Genomic DNA, 18,579 nt, shown 5'->3' with positions numbered 1-18,579 from the left:
ATCTTGGCTCACTACAACCTCTGCCTCCTGGGTTGAAGCGACTGTCCTGCGTCAGCATCCCAAGTAGCTAGAATTACAGGAGTCTGCCACTATGCCTGGCAAATTTTTGTATTTTTCGTAGAGATGGGGTTTTGCCGTGTTGTCCAGGCTGGTCTTGAACTGCTGGCCTCTAGTGATCCACCCACCTCGGCTTCCCAAAGTGCTAGGATTACAGGCTTGAGCCACCCCACCCAGCCTGCCTTTTTTTTTTTTAACCGTTTTTTATTGGGTAATAAATACATACATATACATATACATATAACATTACATAAAGCTTACCATTTAAACCTTTTTTTTTTTTTGAGACAGAGTTTCACTGTGTCACCAGGCTGGAGTGCAGTGGCACGATCTCAGTTCACTGCAACCTCCACCTCCCGCGTTCAAGCAATTCTCCTGCCTCAGCCTCCCGAGTAGCTGGGACTATAGGCCTGCACCACCACACCCAGCTAATTTTTGTATTTTTAATAGAGACGGGGTTTCACCATGTTGGCCGGGATGGTCTTGATCTCTTGACCTCGTGATCCGCCTGTCTTGACCTTCCAAAGTTCTGGGATTACAGGCATGAGCCACTGCGCCTGGCCCATTTTAACCATTTTTAAGTCTGCACTTCTTTGGCATTAAGCACATTCACATTGGGGTGCAACCGTCTCCACCGTCCATCTCCAGAACTGTTTCACCTTCCCCAGATGAAACTCTGTCCCCATGAAACACTCCCCATCCTCCCTCCTCCCAGTTCCTGGCACCCACCATTCTGCTCCCTGTCTGTATGAATTTGACTATTCTAGGGACCTCATAGAAGTGGAATCACACAGTGTTTGTTCTTCTGTGCCTGACTTATTTCACTTAGCATAATGTCTTCGGGGTTCGTCCGTGTTGTGGCATGTGTCTGAATGGCCTTCTTTTTATAGGCTGGATGATATTCCCCTTGTATGGATTTCCACTTGTTTATTTATTCATCTTTCAATGAACTCTTAGGTTGTTCCGCCTCTCGGCTATTGTCAATAATGCTGCTGTGAACATGCGTGTACAAGTCACTGTTCAAGATGCCACTAATTTTTGAGACCTGTCTTTGAGCTAAGTGAAGCTGTTGTCTGCTGGAGATCCCAAATAGAACATACATAAATGAGAGAGCTAGTTGGCCCCTCCATTCCGGCAGGGTTTCGTTTATCCCCAAAATAAGCTGTCTCTGAGGAAATCAGAGCCCTGAAGAAATGGGACATAGGACAGGTCATTTAGGCCAAGATGGAAAAGACTGGAAAGGTTCTTCCCTTGGGATGATACCCACTAAGGGCAAGTTCAGTAGGGATTTCTGAGCAGCCAGTGGTCACCCTGAAGCATGGGGAGACCAGGAGGGCGATGGCACTGACAGGGGCCCAGGGAGGAAGCCTTTGGAGTTGTGCCAAGGGCCCCCTGGAGGAGGCAGGCCAGACCCTTGTTATGCCACAGAGCAGCAGGTGGGGCCTTCAGCTGTGTGCCCTGTCCGAGGAGAGGTTGAGGGAGCATCCTCCACCATCCCTTCACCCCAAAGGGTCTGAGAATCCATTCTCAAAAGCCAGCAACCAAGCAGGTGTGTGCGGGGAGGACAGGACACGGTCTGCAGCCACCAAGGCCCTTCCTGTGTTCTCTGCGTTCCAGCAACTGGGAGGGACAAGTAAGATGAGAAACTCCTTCCCTGACTTCCTTGAGAAAACCCAGCAGGCCGTTTGCAAGAGGGCCTCTCGCACAATGTGATTTTTGGCTTCATGCAGACTTTCCCAAACAACCCAGAGAAAGATAAGGTTGGAAGGGAGGCTCTGGGGTTGAAAACCCGTCCCCAGCTCTGCCTTAGGGCCCTGGGCAGTCTGTCTTCTGCCCTGGCAGGAGTTGCGGTAGTAGGGGGAGCAGGGGCAGTGGCCCCAGGAGCCTGCCTGCGGGGAGTTTGGGCATGCCCAGGGAAGAAGGCACGGGAAGGGGAAGTCACAAAGATAGGAGAAGGGACGAGAAAGAGCAGGGAGACTGCGGAACCGCTCTGCAGGCCCAAGCAGCCCCATCACGGAAAGTGGAAGACACGCAGGCTGTGGGCTGCAGAAGAGATGAGGAGGAGATCCTTGATTGTCAGGGCGAAGTGCTCACTGTCAACACCCTTGAGACTCCGGGAGCCTTCCATGCAGCCGTGTCAGCATCTCCCTCTCTCCTCAGAGGGAGACACAGCCACATTGAGAGCCTTTAGTGCCTGGCAGGCTCAGGCGAGGGACGACAGCCCCCTGAGAAGCTGGTCTCAGGACACACCATGGCCCCAGGCGCACCTCCCTCCCTGGGAGAAGCATTGACTGAGCAGCCCCACTGTGTCAGCCAGCGACACCCGCCTGCGGCTGCGTCCCCAACCACCCTCCGTTCCTCCCCATCAGCTCCCGGGTTCTGCCTCTTCCCCACCCAGGGCCACCACCCACTCTGTCTGGAGTTTCATTCCCACCAGATACTTACCTTCCCCCTTTCTTGTGATTTCTACCAGCAATTTTTATTTTAAGGATTTTTTTTCCTGCTAAGCGCCCTGGGGAAGCATATGAGGGAAATTTACTGTAAGAAAGAAGTTCCAGACTAAGCAGGGTGGTTCATGCCTATAATTTACCCAGCACTTTGGAAGGCCAAGGTGGGAGGATCACTTGAGCTCAGGAGTTCAAAACCAGCCTGGGCAACATAGTGGGACCTCGTCTCTAGTAAAAAAAAATTTTTTTAATTAGCCAGACATGGTGGTGCACCCCTGCTCCCAGTTACTTGGGAGGTTGAGGCTACAGTGAGCTATGATTGTACCACTGCACTATACCCTGGGGGACAGAGTGAGACCCTGTCTTAAAAAAAAAAAAAAAAAATTCCAGCAAGACCACACAGAATTCTCCTAATGTGAGTCCCCATTTTCCCTGCTGAGTAAGTGTGATTAGGCCCACCTTTCCCTCCGATCCCGTTCCCAGACAGTCACAGGACTCTCCCAGGCCCTGAACTGGCCCCTCACAATTGGATGTTGGACCCCATGACTCAGGTAGGCTTGCTGCAGGATGAGTCACAACCCCCACCTCCAACTTTTTCCAGAACCCACTTCCTGGTCTTCACCCTGGTCTCCTGGATCCTCTAGATGAACGAGACTCTTGCCTATGGCCCAAGAAGGGCCCCCAGGCACTGACTGGTGGAAGCCTCCCTTGGTTCTCCTTGGGGATCCGCAGACCCCAGTGCAGGAGAGGGGTCGCTGCCCCAGAGTGGCCCACATGGGCATACTGGAACTACTTAACCAGTCCCCTTGTTGGGGGAGGTCCAGGTTACTTTCAATCTTTTGCTCTAATAATAGTATAGCAACTAGTGTACACGTGTTGTATGGCGTGTGTGTGGTTATATGTGTGGGATAAATTCCTAGAAGTAATATTGCTGAGTCAGAGGGTGTGGACACTTCTATTATTGATGATTATCACCAAATTGCCATCTATAGAGTGACACCAGCTTGTATTTCTACAAGCACTCGATATTTGTAGACACATCAATAATAATTCTGTGCCATGTCCCTTCTGGTGAGAGGGGTATGGGGAGGGGGTAGGTATCCACATCCCCCTCACTCTCATCTTTTCAAAGGTATGTGCATCAGAGGGCCTTGCAAGCAGTCTCTCTGGGTGAGCACTTTCCTTTCCTCTCGCAGACTCTCAGCTATGCGAGTTTTCTCTCTGCCTCCCAAAGCATGTTTCTTAGCAAATATTTTCCAACGTGTACCAGATGTTGGGGAGAGCAGTGGACCGACGTCGCCCTACCCTCATGGAGCTTGCCTTCTAGAGCAGGGAGACGGGCAATAGGCAAACAAGTACATAATTTGTCAGGGGCCGCAGAAAGGGGTGAGCTGGGAGGTAAGTGGGGGATGGTGGCTGCTCAGGGAAGGCCTGTCTGTCCTGGGGATGTTTGGGCAGGGCCCTGCATAGGATGAGAGAGTGAGGTCTGTGGATCTGCGGTGGCCACAAATTTCCAGCGACAAGTATGCAGAGGCCCAGAGCTGGAAATGTGTGGGTGGGATGCGAGACCCCGAGGGTCCTCAGTGCCTGTCAAATGTGCAGCCCACACTGTTCCCTCTCCTGGGTTGACCCTTGCTCTCCACCTGCTCATCATTTGAGCAGTTGAAGGCCCACCTCGGCTCACTCATCCCAAAATGATTTCTTTTCTATGTGTCTGCTGCAAACCCAGTTCTCAGGCCAGTTCTGACCCAGTTACCGAGGAGAATGAGGTCTGGTCCCTGAAAGTGGCTCTGGCCAGTCAAGCACTCCTGCAGCCCGGGAACCTGCACACGAGTTTCCTGCCGTGGGTCCTCAGCTCCTGTGGTGCATGCTGTAGGTCCTGCTGTGGGGCCCCTCGGCTGGGTGGATGGATGCAACATGACAGGAGACAGGAAGAATTAAGGATGTGCAGAATGTGGATTTTGAGCCAACAACATGACCAGTCCCCAGGGTTGGCTGGGTGTGCTTTTGCCTCTCCTTCTTGACTATAGCATGCCCAGATCAAAACTTTGGCTCCAGCTCTCAGTGAGTAAATGAGGATATGCCCTCAAAATGCCATCTTGTGCCCTCTTCTCACCCTCTACGCTTCCTTTTAAAAATGCAAAAAAGATAAACATAAATCATGTTGACCAACAGTTCACGAATCCCCACTGTTGCCAGAGGCATTGCTTGGGGTTAAAGGGCAGCAAAGATGAATTTGGCACTGTCCCTGCCTTCAAGAAGCCGACAGTTCACCCTGGAAAATGTCTTCACTAGTGTGGAATGTGCATGGGGGCGGAAAGCAGGAGTGCCTGAGCGTGAGAAGAAGGGAGGGCAGGGTCTGGGGTTGTCAGGAAGGGTCTGAGGAACAGCTGGGAAGTGACCCAGCCTTGAAGGATGGAGAGAAGATGGACAGCCCCAAAGATATAAAGTCATTTGGAGTCTAAACACCAGCTATGAAGTGCGGCCCTTAAACTTGCGTGGGAAGAAGTCATGGAAACCCATGGCTTTAGCCAAAGAGGAGCCTGAAGTAGAAATGATTCTCCCTGGCCCCAAGCTCTCACCTTCTCCATCCACTCTGGAGGCAAATGTGTGCAGGCCTGACCCCTCTTGCTCTTTGCTCCCACTGCTGCCCTAGGCCACACTGCCACCATGCCTGGTCAGGTCCCTCAATGTCCACCCCTCCCTCCTACAGCAGGCAGAATGGTCCCCTTAAGACATAAACCAGGCCAAGCATGGTGGCTCTCACCTATAATCTCAATGCTTTGGGAGGCCAAGGCAGGAGGATCACTTGAGGCCAGGAGTTTAAGATCAGCCTGGGCAACAGAGAGAGACCCTATCTCTACAAAAAATAAAAAAATAAGCAGGGCATGATGGCCTGCACCTGTGGTCCCATTGACACAGGAGGCTGAGGACAGAGGATTGCTTGAGCCTAAGAGTTTGAGGTTACAGTGAGCTGTGTTAGAGCCACTACACTTCAACCTAGGCAACAGAGCAAGACTCTGTCTCTAAAATAAAAACAGAAGACCCCCTCACAGGGCCCCTCACATTGCTCAGAGTAAAACCCAGAGTCTTGCCTAATGGGCCCTGACCTCTTCTCCTAAGTCTCTCCCACGTGCTCTTCACCCTGACACTGGCCTCCTCCATGGGCCATGAGCTCACCCACCCCAAGCCTTCTGCCGGGACCATGCTAACTGGGCTTCATGGCCTGGCTTCCTGGCACCCTTGGCCACTACACCAGTGTTCCTGACACCCTTACCCAACATCACTTTTTTTTTTTTTTTTTGAGACAGAGTCTTGCTTTGTCATCCAGGCTGAAGTGCAGTGGCGTGATCTCGGCTCACAGCAATCTCTGCCTCCCACCCTGGACTCAAATGATTCTCCTGCCTGAGCCTCCTGAGCAGCTGGGGCTACAGGCAGCCGCCACTATGCCTGGCTAATTTTTGTATTTTCAGTAGAGATGGGGTTTCACCATGTTGGCCATGCTAGTCTCAAACCCCCAACCACATGATGCGCCCCCTGACCTCGTGATCCGCCCACCTCGGCTTCCCACAGTGCTGGGACTACAGGCGTGAGCCACCGCACCCAGCCCACTTTTTAAAAAAGTGTTATCATGAATAATATTTTTGATTGATAGGTCATAATTGTATTTATTGTTGCAGTACGATGTGATATTTTGATATATGGATACAATGTGGAGTGATTCAACCACACTCATTGACATATTCATCACCTCACAAGTGCTGCTTTGCATCACAGCCTTACCGCCATCTGATAGAGATGTTTATTGGTTTGTTTTCTGCATTTCCACCACCCTGGAGCTGCATTTCCACCGCCCTGGAGCAGGGCCTGGTCTGTCTTGTTCTCTGCAGTGAACGGTGCTGGTCTGGCACAGGCGCTCGGTAGATACTTGTGACTTTGTCTCTTTTGTTTTGGTAGATCTGTGCTGCTTTCAAAGTGCCACCTCAGCATATCTCTACAGTGTGATCAAGGAGCCCTGGCATCTGGAACAGGACTGTGTTGAGATCAGAGAGACCCAGTCTGTAGTCTGATTGATCTCTACTGACTTTGAGGTTATGGAAGTTGTAGGAAGGTTGTTCTTATGGTTTAGACAGCATGTAGTATGTTTTCATTCATTCCACATTCCGCTCCATATTTGAGTACCTACTAAACATAGTTCAAGGATTTCTGTAGATGGAATGTGCCAAAATGCTTCTCCATAAAAGCAGTGAATCACCTTTGCGTGAATTGAGTTAGATGTTGGTTACTGGGCTCCCTTTAGTTGTGTGTTAGGAGTTAACTGTGGCCTGACCTGGATCCCCGTGACCAGGTGATGCTCTCGAGTTTGCCAGCAACAGAACCGTCTCTGCGTCCAACGTTTCCTAAGCAGGAGAGTAGCATGGGCCGTGGCATGCTAGGAAGATCACTCTGGCCGGTTGTGTACAAGATAAATTGCAGGGGAAGGAAGTGGGGACCAGGATGACACATCGGGAAGCGGGACAATCCCCCATTAGGGAAGCAACAAAACCTCACCTTTGAGTAAAGCCAGGGACCTGGAAAAGTGGGACGAAAATGTCCTGGAGACGTTTTAGAGGAAAACTACCAGAACCTGGTACCTTCTTGGTTGTGGATGGGAAGGAGACAGGAAAATGACTGAGGTTTTGAGCTGGAGGTAACAGGGAGCTGCTTTGAGGCAAAGATGATAAAGCCATAGTGTCATCCAGCAAGTGAAGCCCAATGAGTGTGGGAAGGTTCGTGCAGACGAGTTAGATGTGGGGTCCTTGAGAGTCGGGATGATCGACATGGCAGGAGGGGATGGCACTGAGAGGAGCAGACGCTTGACGATGACTATTTGGGGAAGAAAATATTGGAGGAATGCCTGTTTTAGGAACTGAGAGGAAAAGCATTAGCCAAGCAAAGGGAGCTGTGGAAGGAGTGGTCCGTGGGGCTTGGTGAGCTTCTTGGAAGCCATGCCCAGAGAGGGTCTCAAGCACTTGGCGTCAGCACACCAGTGCTGCTGGGGGTTCAAGAGAGAGAGGGTGAATCAGAAAACTGAGACATAGCAAGCATTGGTGAGGCTGTAGAGAAACCAGAACCCTCATGCATTGCTAGTGAGGGTGTAAAATGGTGGGACCATTGTGGAAAACAGTCTTGCAGATACTCAAAAAGCTGAACATAGAGTTACCACATGACCCAGAAATTCTATTCCTATGTAATATCCGGGAGAATTGCAAACATGCATCCAGGTAAAGCCTGGTACGTGAAGGTTCATGGCAGGACTATTCCTAATGGCTAAAAGCTGGAAACAACCCAAATGTCCATTAACAGATGAATGGGTAAACAAACTGTGACACATCCTTACAATGCAATATTAGTCAGCAACAAAAAGAAATAAGGTATTGGTACATGATGCATGAATGAACCCTGAAAACCTTAAGTGAAAGAAGTCAATCACGAAAGGCCACATATTGTGTGATTCCATTTCTATAAAATGTCCAGCATGGGCAACTCCATAGAGACATAGAATCGGGGGACGTTACCCGGCCCTGGAGTGAGGAGGAAGAGGGAATGGAATGGCTGCTAATGGGTATGGGTTTGTCTGGGGAGTGATGAAAATGTCCAGTACTTAAATAGTGGTGATGGTTGCACAATTCTGAGGATATCCTAAAAAGCACTGAATTATGTACTTTAAAATGGTGGATTTTGTGTTATGTGAATGCTATCTCAATTTAAAAGAGACAGAGAGATTAAGAGAATGAGCCAGGCAGGTCAGGGGAAGCATGGACTGTAGCGTGGCTGGACTGAGCGCTGAGCAGCCCAGCCATGGCCTTAGTTAGGAGACAGTTCCAGCCCCTGAGTAAGTCCACAGATTCGTGGTTTGGAAAGCCTACAGCATGGGGCCAGTGGAGAAGAGGGCTTTGACTCCTGGACTTCCTCCTGTGGCCAGGGCCCAGGGGCACTTGAGCCAGTGGCTCAACCTCCTCACCGTACAGGAGTTACCAATTATATGTCTCTAACCTAATTTCATTTCCCTGAGGACTTCTGCTGACCAGTTGTTAACAGGGGATGATGCCAGTGCACTCACTGCTGCAGGCTTTTCTCTTCAATGGCCTCTTGAATCTTGGTGTTCAGAACTGGCCACATCGCACCATCACACTGACCTCCAGCTGCTCAAACCCTGTCGGAGAAATCACTGCCACCCGGCGCAACTGACTTTCTGCTCTCTGACTTTTGTGGGCTCTCACTCTAGCCTGAACCTTGGAGATGTTTGTTACAGGCTGCATCAGGGCTGGGGCTGCAGGTCGGCAGGGCCTGCAAGGAGCTATAGGGGCTAGTAGCCAGCATGTCTCCTTCAGTGGCGCTCTCTGCCCCTCTCTTCCACAGCTCTTGCAATCTCAGGATGTGAAGGAAGATGCTGTCCTTTGCTGCTCTATGGAGGTAAGCGGTGGGGCTTCGACATCCTCAACCTCAGAGCTGGTGCATCTCTCATGCCTTAACAGTTCTAGGGGCCCAAGTGTTGTTGGAGGCATTTACAACTCCAGGGGAAGGTAGGGGGATGGCTTCAGGAGTGGGTATGGACTTCTGCATCCAGAATTATCCACCCCAAGCCAGAATGAACACTGATGGTGATAGCAGCTCACCCCTGACTGAAGGGAGAGAGAAGTGATTCCCTAGACAGAGGGGTGGCATTGCCTACTTCCCTGTCCCCCCAAGACCCCCTGTGCCCCAGCTCAGGCAGGCCACACAAATGACTTAAGAAGCTCCTAATGACCTCTGCCCCCAAATATCTCCCTTTGCTTTGCTAATGCTTGGCAATCCAGTGCTGGCACAGCCTATCTGAAAGCACCCCTCTTAAGAGGTGCCACTCCTGTCCCTAAGCTGTGGCCCCTGCTCATGGAAACTTCCTCTGTGCTCTCCCTTCAGAGCCTGGCTTTGGCCCAGTCCCTGGGCAGATTTTGCCCTCTGCAGATGATCCAGAGTCACCCAGAGTGGGATGCAGGCAGGAGAGGGGTTTCCAGACAAGGACCTGGGCCTCGCAGCTGTCTTGAGCATACTCAGGTGGCTTCTGCCTGGCTGCAAAGGCCTCAGCTGAGGAGTTCAGAGGCCAGAAGCACTGGGAGCTAGATGGCAGCCTTGGGTCTGTGGGACTCAGTTTGTTTGCTGGGCTCCAGCTGGGCACCCTACAAGGGGTTTGGGATTGGGGGAATTAAGGAGAAGGAGAAACCCTGGTCCTTGCCCTCAGGCAGCTTCCAGTCTGGTTAGGAATAGCTCTCACACAGAGAGTGGATAGAATAAGTGTAAGTATAGAGACATCCCTGAAAAGTCAGGGGAGAGAGGTCAGGGAGGGGAGGGCCCAGGGTGTTAAGGGAGGCTTTGCGAAGAAGGCAGAGCTTAGAAAAATGGATGGGACAAGGCTAGGGACAGAGATGGGGACTGAGATTGTATAGAGAGGGCCTGGGGGGCACTGGCCAGCGGTGTGCTGGTCCAGGAAGAGGGGCTCCTTCTTCCCAGTGGGCTTTTTAAGATTATCTAGGGCTCTCCTGAGGGCCTTCTTCCCCAGTTTGTATTTCTCTCCCCCACTTCCTGTCACAAGCATGAGCAGAGGTCACTTCTGGGGGCTGGGAGGTGGGATCAGGATCAGGACAAAAGGAGAGAGAGAGAAACAGGAGGCATCACCCTTGCTCTCAAGTTCCAATGGACACACGTAATAATGACTAAGCTCATTTCCAGGGAGACGCCCTAGCAAGTGAAAATGATCACAGGGTCCCCTGATCGCCAAGGGCACAGATCATGGAGCCATTTGAGGGTGCGGGTGTAGTCAGGGAAGGCTTCCTGGAAGAGGAAGGCTCTTGGGTAAAAGGGACAAGAGGCATGTTCCTGGTGACGGCTCTTTCAGCCCTGGGCAGTAGGCAATATCCGGATCTCTCTGTATCTTGCTGGCAGATTGGTTGGTAAATGTGGGATCTCACCCTTGGCTACTCCACCTTCCACTCTCCCTGTCCTTCCAGCCGTGGCACAGGGGCCTGGGACTGTATGTCCCTGAGACAACCCAGCTATTTCCTATCCCTGACCCCAGCCCACCTAATCAGGGTAGCCAGTGGGCCATTGTGGGGCCCGAGTCCATCCTAACCCCACATCTCTGTCCGCAGCTGCAAAGTACAGGCCGGCTGCTGGAGGAACAGCTGCCTGAGATGATGACAGAGCTCCTGGCCAGCGCGCGGGACAAGATGCTGTGCCCCTCTGAGTCCATGCTGACCCGGTCGCTGCTCCTAGAGGTCATCGAGCTCCACGCTAACAGCTGGAACCCTCTGACGCCCCCCATCACGCAGTACTACAACAGAACCATCCAGAAACTGACAGCCTGACAGCCAGGGGGCCTGGCGGGCGGCCCGCGGGCAGCTGGGGCCCTGGTGCACAGGGCCAGATGGACAGGCGGGAGGACAGGGGTGGCCCTGGCGGGAGAAAGAAATGGGGAGGAGGGCAGGCAGAGTCGGTGGCCAGTCTGGAGCCAGACGGAGAAGGGAGAAAATCCCTGAGAGGAGTGCCCCCGCACAAGCCCCCGGCCCGAGCATGCAAGCTCACACCAATAAGGGAAGCATGTTTCTTTTTCCTGGTGGCCCTGGTCCTCCCCTTCCTCACTCCCGCCTCTCCCCTCCCCATCAGAGCCATCCCCCACAGAGCTTTGTGTGAGGGATCTCATCGCTGTGACTCCTCGGAGACCTTGGCAGCCTTGCACGCCGGGGCACCGCTTGGGTCAGAAAGGACCTCGGAAGGCTGAAAAAGTGGGTCGGAGACGGGCTCGCATTGTTCCCGCATGCTGTCAGCCGCAGTCGCCAACTGGCAGCAGGCGACGTGTAGCAGATGTCCGGGAGGACAAAGGCAGGCACGGTCCCCACCAGCCGCCCGTAATTGACGGCCTTTGTCAGCCATGGCAGAGCTGGCGCTCCACCTCCCATCTCTGAGTCCTCCTCACTGCAGCCCCCCAGCCTCAGGCCTAGGAGGTCAGGCGCAGGAGGGGAGATGGAGTTTGCAGTTCCACTTGCACTCTTTTGTTTATTGTGTTTTATTTTTCAAAAGTCGGTTGCTTTGAAGTCTCTTCGGTCAATGAAAATGCCCGCGATGTGATCACACAGTCAGCACTGTTGAGGAACCCCGGATTAGTGGGAGCTCAAACCCAGCCCCCTCTAGAAGGATTCTAGCCACAGACAGCTTGCCAGTAGCCAATTAGGGTAATTGGAAACTTCTGCCCAGGCGGGGGGGGTCCCCGCTGGAATCCTGTGTTCCTCGCCACTGGCTTCTAGCGCCTGTTTTCTCAAAGAGCTGATACTGTCACCACTGGGACCAAGTTAAACCTGGTCCTGGCCCCAGGGGCCTTTTGGCAAACAGGGCACAGAACGAGATTGGCAAATTAAAACCAAAATTCTAGATGGTGTATCGCGCTCCATACGCAGGTCTTACTGGGGAAAAGAACGGGAGTGGGGGCTCCCCAGGACTCGACTTTAGCTAATGCGCTGTGTCCCTGCCCCAGCTCGGACCTAGAAGCCCAGCCCGGACCTAGAAACCCAGCCCTCCCCCAGCTCTTGGGAAAGGGGTGAATTCACTGAGTCATGAGAGGGACAGTCAGGTGACCAGCGGGGTCACCAGATGGAGCTTCCCAGCCGGGAAACAAGGCTGGGGTTTCTTGGCAGGCCCTCATCCTGGGGAGCAGGCCCTGTTATTGACTAGAGAGGAAGGTGTGGGGTGGCCACATAGCTCCATCTCTGGGGGCTGGAGCACATACTTTGATGAGCCCCCCGGAAATGACGTCAGAGCCTAGCCACTTCCTTATTTGCTCTTTTATTGAGGCCGGGCAGGCCCTGGGTCACGTTGGAGGCCCCTCTTGGTCCACATTGGACTGGCCAGGAGGTGATAGACAGGGGAGGTTCTTGTGATTGATTCTGAGTCTGAGAGTGGTGAGTGGGGAGAGGCTTTCCCAGTTCTCTCCAACTTTCCCTGCAGCTGCAACCTGCCCTCTGGTCCCAGGTGTGGAGCCTGTGCCTGTCTCCAAAAATAGCCTGTTGGCGACAAGGTGTGGGGGGCACAAGTTTACCTGAAACAGGTCGGTGGTCTTTCCCAAGAAGCCCACGCCACTTCTGGTCCCTGGCCCCTGAACCCTGCCTTCTTCCTCCCTCCACAGTTTCTTCCCAGACTTTCTCAAGCTCCTCCTCACTGCCCTTCCTCCCCAGCCCAGCCTGGGGACACAGATGCGCAGGGGTAGGAGGCCTTGAGGGAGGAGCTGGCTGATGTGGGGCTGCTCAGGTTGGGCCCCGGGGCGAGCTTGCTGTCATGGCCAGGCAGCCTCCACCTGTGCTTCAGCGGCCCCTGCCTCCCTGAAGTGTGTGGGGTGCATCCGCTAGGAGGAGGCAAGGCCCCCAAAGAGAGGAGAGACCTGGGAGTGGGAGCTCAGGTCAGGGAGCAGGCAGGGGAGTGGGGTCTCCTAGAACCTATGGTGAGCTCAGAGCAAGCTTCATGCAGGACGCTCCAAAACACTGTGTGGAGGGGGCTGTGTTGTGGGCACCTTGGGGCCTGACACTCCTTCCTCCGAACGGGCTCCTTGGTGGCCTGGCCACAGGGGCAGCTCCCCCTTGGCTGTTAGGACCAGAGTGTGAAGAAGTGAAATATAAATATGTATACATATATAAATATATTTTTAATTACATGTCGTGTCACGGCGGCTCCAGACGTACTGTTTGCCTAGTTTATTCCACTGCTTGAAGCGCTTCCTAGCCATCCTGAACAACATTTTAAACTGTTTTTCTAAATGCAGGTTGCTGCTCCTTTTTCAGACATGGAAGGAAAACGTTAAGACTATTTTTTTTTTTTTTTTTTTTAAGAAACAACAGTCAAGCCTAAAATTTGAGACCCTGAGGCAGCTTCCCAAGGGAGACTACTGAGACAGGAACTGTAGGACACAAGTGGACGCCCCACAGACCCCTGGCCCCCTCCCCAAGCCCCGTCCCCTCTCTGCGGCATGAGGAAGGCCACGTCCGAGTTAACCTCTGAATGTACGTGATGAGAGGCAGAGCTGGATATTGCATTTCTAAGGCTTGCGTTGCTTTCCCCTCGCCCGCGGTTCTTGGCGCATGGAAGAGGCGGTCCAGCCATCTGATGTTGATCCTGTCTCAGTCTCCCCACTGCCTGTCAGGATGAGTTAGTCATTGTTTTTCTCCGAGGCGGCCTGCTTGCCACAGCCCTGCTCCCCACCGCCTGGTGGCTTTGCCGAAGCTCTGGGACCGCAGCCCCAGCGAGGCTCCCAACCTCACCCGGACGAGGCCGGGAGCCCCGCCGCCCTTCCGGGGAGTGTGCACCCTCAGACCCCGTTCTGTCTGTTTGTCCTTCCTTGACCAGTCTGTAAACCTTCACCGTTTGGGGATCGTCCTGTCCATTCATGTAAATGTAAATGTTGGCCGAGTCGGTATTTATTCTGATTTTTATTTTATTCTATTTTATTTTCTCCGAGGGATGAGGGTGGGGGGTGTGGGAATTGTACCACGGATCAGGCCTGGGCAGCTGTAGGGGCGGGGGCCCAGACAGCCAGGCCGCCACCACAGCAGCCCCATGGGGTGCCCCAGACGCGGGCCTCCAAGAAGCCAAGTCCCAGTCTGTTTTCTGGCATCAGACGCCACCCGTGTTCCTTGTCAGACAGACTCTCAGGCCTGCCCGGGAAGTCGTGTCCGTCAGCTGCAGGGCACTGTGTGGGGAAACTGTTGGCCGGGCCTTTGAGGACGCAGATCAGGAGAAAGACAACTTTCCTCTGTTTGGAACACTCGCATGGAAGGGCTGGCTGCCTCCCTGGGCCGGCTGGGGGCGGGCGACGGGACCTACCTCCCTGGAGCAGGGGCCTGGGGCTTCCCGCCAAAGCTGCCGCGGAACCCCGCTAACGCGACCACCCTCCCTCCATCGGTGTGTCCTGCTTTCCAGCTGAACCCAAACTACGAGTGGGTTTAAAAAAATAAACACCACCAAAAACAAAATGCTCAGATTCTGTGCTCTTTGTGTGTTCAGCAAAAGAAATCTTTTCCCCAGGCTTATGTGCCTCAGCTGTACCAGCAGGGCCTCCAGGAGCTGGCCCAGGAGATGAGCTGAGGGGAAGATTCCCCACAGTGTAGCTGCTGTGGGCAGCAGGGGCAGGATCTGGGGCCTTAGCAAGAAGTTGGTCCAGGAGACCGTGGGTGAAGGAGACTTACGTCCCCCAAAACTGGGAACTCTGACCTATCCAAAGTGGTGCGATTAAGCCAGTCCTGGGTAAAATGGCTTTTGCACTAAAGGTTTGGTTTAACCGCCCCCCCCCCGCAAACCTATCCCTTCCCTGGAAATGTCACTGTGGCATTTGGCAATGAGTCATTTCAAGAGGGCTGAGATTTGGGCCCAGTGGCTTCCAAAAATCAACAGCGAGTGGCTGTCCAGTCCCAGTTGGTCAAATGAGTCTTTCATCAAAGAGTTCCCAAAGGGCCCAGTGATTTCTTTTCCTGTGATGATATGTCTCTTGTTTTGCACAATCCTGCCCGTGGCAAGGCACTAGGGACACTGCTTCCTGGTAGCGCTCCCCTCTCCTTGGGGATTCTTTCTTGCTAGAACTTGCCGGTCCTTCAGATCCTTGCGGGGGTCGCACCAGAACACCAACCCCCTTCATCCTTCCCTGGCCTGGCTACAGTGGCGGCCAGGGCCTCCCAGGAGCCGGGTGAAGCCATGTTGAGATTCAGGCATTGCCCTTCACTGAGTCACACACCCACCATGACACTGACAGGGACAGCCAGAAGTCCACAGACTGCATAGAGAGAGAGAACATCTTAATTAAACAATTGAGGTATGTGGTAGGCCAATTTTTTTTTTTGTTTTTTTTGAGATGGATTCTTGCTCTGTCATCCAACCTGGAGTGCAATGGCGCGATCTCAGCTCATTGCAACCTCTGCTTCCCAGGTTCAAGCAATTCTCCTGCCTCAGCCTCCCAAGTAGCTGGGATTGCAGGCACACACCACCAAGCCTGGCTAATTTTTTATATTTTAGTAGAGACAGGGTTTCACCATGTTGCCCAGACTGTTCTTGAGCTCCTGAGCTCAGGCAATCTGCCCGCCTTGACCTCCAAAAGTGCTAGGATTACAGGCGTGAGCAACTGCTCCCAGCCCTAATTTTTGTATTTTTAGTAGAGACAAGTTTTCGCCATGTTGGCCAGGCTGGTCTCAAACTCCTGACCTCAAGTGATCCACCTGCCTCCGCCTCCCAGGGTGTCAGGATTACAGGCGTGAGTCACCGTGGCAGGCCCAAATTTATTTTTATAAAAATGCAAAGCAGTAGAAGCAGACATTGGAGGTCAAGATGAAAGGTGGGGAGACAATGGAACAGGGAGCCTTATCAAACACTGCAAAAGAGAAAGGAGATTTTCCTGGATGGTTTAGTCCTACTTCCAGAAGGCCCTAAGTTACTGAATACTATGAGACACAGCATCGGAATAATACATGTTTCAATCCTGATTTCACCACCATCTTTCTGCTGGCAGGCATTCTCTTGTCATTTTAGAGTGGTTTACATTTGTACTGGGATGCTCACAGCACAACTTATAAGGGCCTTTTAAGGACCAAGGCAAAGATAGCAGAAAAATAAAAGGTTGAGCAGTTGAAATGGGAAATAAGTGTTCCTGCCATAGTGTTAACGGTCTCCCTCATTCTTCCAGTTCCGCAGCGGCTTCCTTACATGGTCTCAGCTGGTCCCGTGAAGCAGGCAGACGAGTGTTTTCTGTTCCCATTTTACAGATGAGCCAAAGGCTGATCACCAAAAGAGCCAGGGCGAGGGTGAGCCCAGAAAGTAAGCGGGTCCTTCAGACTCCTCATCCCTGCAGTACCCCAGGGAGCCAGCCAGTCATACCAGCCAGACAAAAGGAGCAGCCAGCTGCCCCCTGGGACTCCGCCGGCTGGGGGCAGGCCACATGGGCTTCCCGCTTCATCAGTGGAAACCTGGGACCATGATGAAATATCTCAGATCAGGAGATTTCAGTGGAGTGGGCAGAAGGAGCGATGGTGCAGGGTTTGGTGCTGTTCTCTAAAAGGACCCATTATCATATGTGCAGTGTATGTTGTTGGATCCCAGTTTCCCCCAGGCCAGTGAGGGGGACCCTGATAGAGGGACATATCAAGAATCAAGGTCAATACCCAAATTGCCTGGGATCATTTTCAAACTACATACTGAAACACACATACACACCAATATTTTCAGAATTCGGGCCTTAGGGAGCCCCTCTTCTTACTGGTACATGTGTGCTGTGTATTGGATGGGTGCAAGTGAAAAGATGGTTGAGAGCCACCATCCACCACTCCTGGAACACAGTACGATGATGGCCATGGAGGGCTGTCATAAGTAGTGCAGAATTATTGTCTGGGGACAGCAAGCCACGCTGCTGTGCTCTTCTGCAATCTTGGGGTCTGCCATCTTGGCCGAAACAAGGCCGGCTGGCACATCTGCAACATGGAGCAGGGGCTCTGGCAAGTTGCTTGAATGTGGAACAGAATCCACACCATGGACTCGGGCTGCATTCTCACTCCTATGGGCCTTAGGTACTTTTGCCTTCATAGGCCCCTTTTCCATTAAAAAAAAAAAAAGGAAATATTATGACTACATTGGTAACAGAGACAAATACATTATTTTTATTAAAACATTTTCTCTGACCTAGAAGTTCATTTTTTTACCTCTGATTTTAAAAGAAATTAAAACATTTTGTGGGCCCCTAAAAAACATTTTGTGGGCTCCTGTCTTAGTCCATTCAGGCATCTGTAACAAAGTACCATAGACTAGGTGGCTTATAAATCACAAGCATTTATTTCTCAATGTCTAGAAGTTAGATGTCTCAAATCAGGGTGCCAGCATAGTCAGGTCTGGTGAGGGCCTACTTCCCAGTGGCAGACTGCTAAGTTACTGGATCTTCATGGCAGAAAGAGAGTAAGAGAGTTTGTTGGGGTCTCTCTTATAAGGGCACTAACCCCACTGATAAGGGCTCCATCCCTCTGATCTCCTCACCTCCCAAAGGCACCTCCTAATACCATCATATTGGGGATTAGGACTTCAACATATGCATTTAGGGGGACACAAAAACATTCTGTCCATAGCAGCACGCTTTGTGTATGCCTAACAGGTGTATTGGACCTACCTGAGTGTCATCTGAGCTGGGAGTCCCACCTTTCTCTGCTCTCCACCTGATCTCTGGGTGACTCAGGGCTGGGGAGGAGGAGTGGTTCAAAAGCAGTCTTCCAAGGAAGCAGTTGGCCCATGCTGGAAGCAGATGCAGTAGCTGCCTCTGCCCTGGACTGGCTGCCAGCCAGACAGCTCCGAGCGCCAGCCAGAGCAGCTGTGTTTGCTGCGCTAAGGAGGCTGGCCCCGGAGAGCCCGATTCATCACACAGCACTTTCTCCCCTCTGCAGCCCTTTCGCACACATTATCCGGTTATGGTCTCACCAGAGCCCTGTGAAGGAAGTGAATACAATACTTATATCCATTTCAAATATGGAGAAACTGAGGCGTACAGAGCCATCCCATAGGTTTGAATGGGGCTTTATAGTCTTTAAATATATGACTATGTCTGATCCTTACAATGGCCTTGCCAGGTGACATGTTTTTGACGACATTGTAAAGAAGGGAGACAGGCTCACAGAAGCAGAGTAACAATCCCATGTCATGGGACCTGTAGGCACAAAGACCAGTCCTTGAATTGCTGCCTTCTTAGTCCTAAGATGGGACTGGTGGGTGGGTGTGGGGACGAGGCTGAGGACCCAGGCCACTTTATGCCTGAGTCCCCTGATCCATGCCTGTGGAGTGCAGGTCTGTGCTTCCTGCTCAGTGTCCCATAATTCTAACTGGTTTCTATCTTCAGCCTCCCCATTTGCTGGGCATCCCCTGGTTCCCAGGCAGAGTCCTGAGCCTCCTGCAACCCACAGGGGCATCCATTCCATGGGTGGGATCAGTTTCAGGTGACAGATGAAGTCTTACAATATGGCTAGGTCAGGCATGGTGGCTCAAGCCTGTAATCCCA

The 18,579-nt window shown here is 52.4% G+C and overlaps 1 protein-coding gene across 9 annotated transcripts in view; it reads left to right on the top strand.

The window, feature by feature from the left end:
* Positions 1 to 18,579, top strand: part of CTIF (cap binding complex dependent translation initiation factor) — a 394,322-nt gene that overhangs the window by 322,434 nt on the left and 53,309 nt on the right. For 8 of the 9 annotated variants that reach the window (XM_030925883.1, XM_010385880.2, XM_030925881.1 and 5 more), the window contains 2 exons: positions 8,907 to 8,960; positions 10,673 to 14,527. The exons of the other annotated variant lie outside the window; for it this stretch is intronic. In XM_030925883.1, coding sequence (XP_030781743.1) covers positions 8,907 to 8,960; positions 10,673 to 10,888 — 270 coding nt within the window. In that variant the 3' untranslated portion in view covers positions 10,889 to 14,527. Of the gene's footprint in view, positions 1 to 8,906; positions 8,961 to 10,672; positions 14,528 to 18,579 lie in introns of those variants that run through there. 9 annotated transcript variants of the gene reach the window in all.

The sequence above is a fragment of the Rhinopithecus roxellana genome, chromosome 21 (genome assembly GCF_007565055.1).
Source record: "Rhinopithecus roxellana isolate Shanxi Qingling chromosome 21, ASM756505v1, whole genome shotgun sequence".
Classification (NCBI taxonomy): Eukaryota; Metazoa; Chordata; class Mammalia; order Primates; family Cercopithecidae; genus Rhinopithecus; species Rhinopithecus roxellana.
The sequence above is the reverse complement of the archived record's forward strand: the minus strand, read 5'-3'. Positions and strand labels throughout refer to the sequence as shown.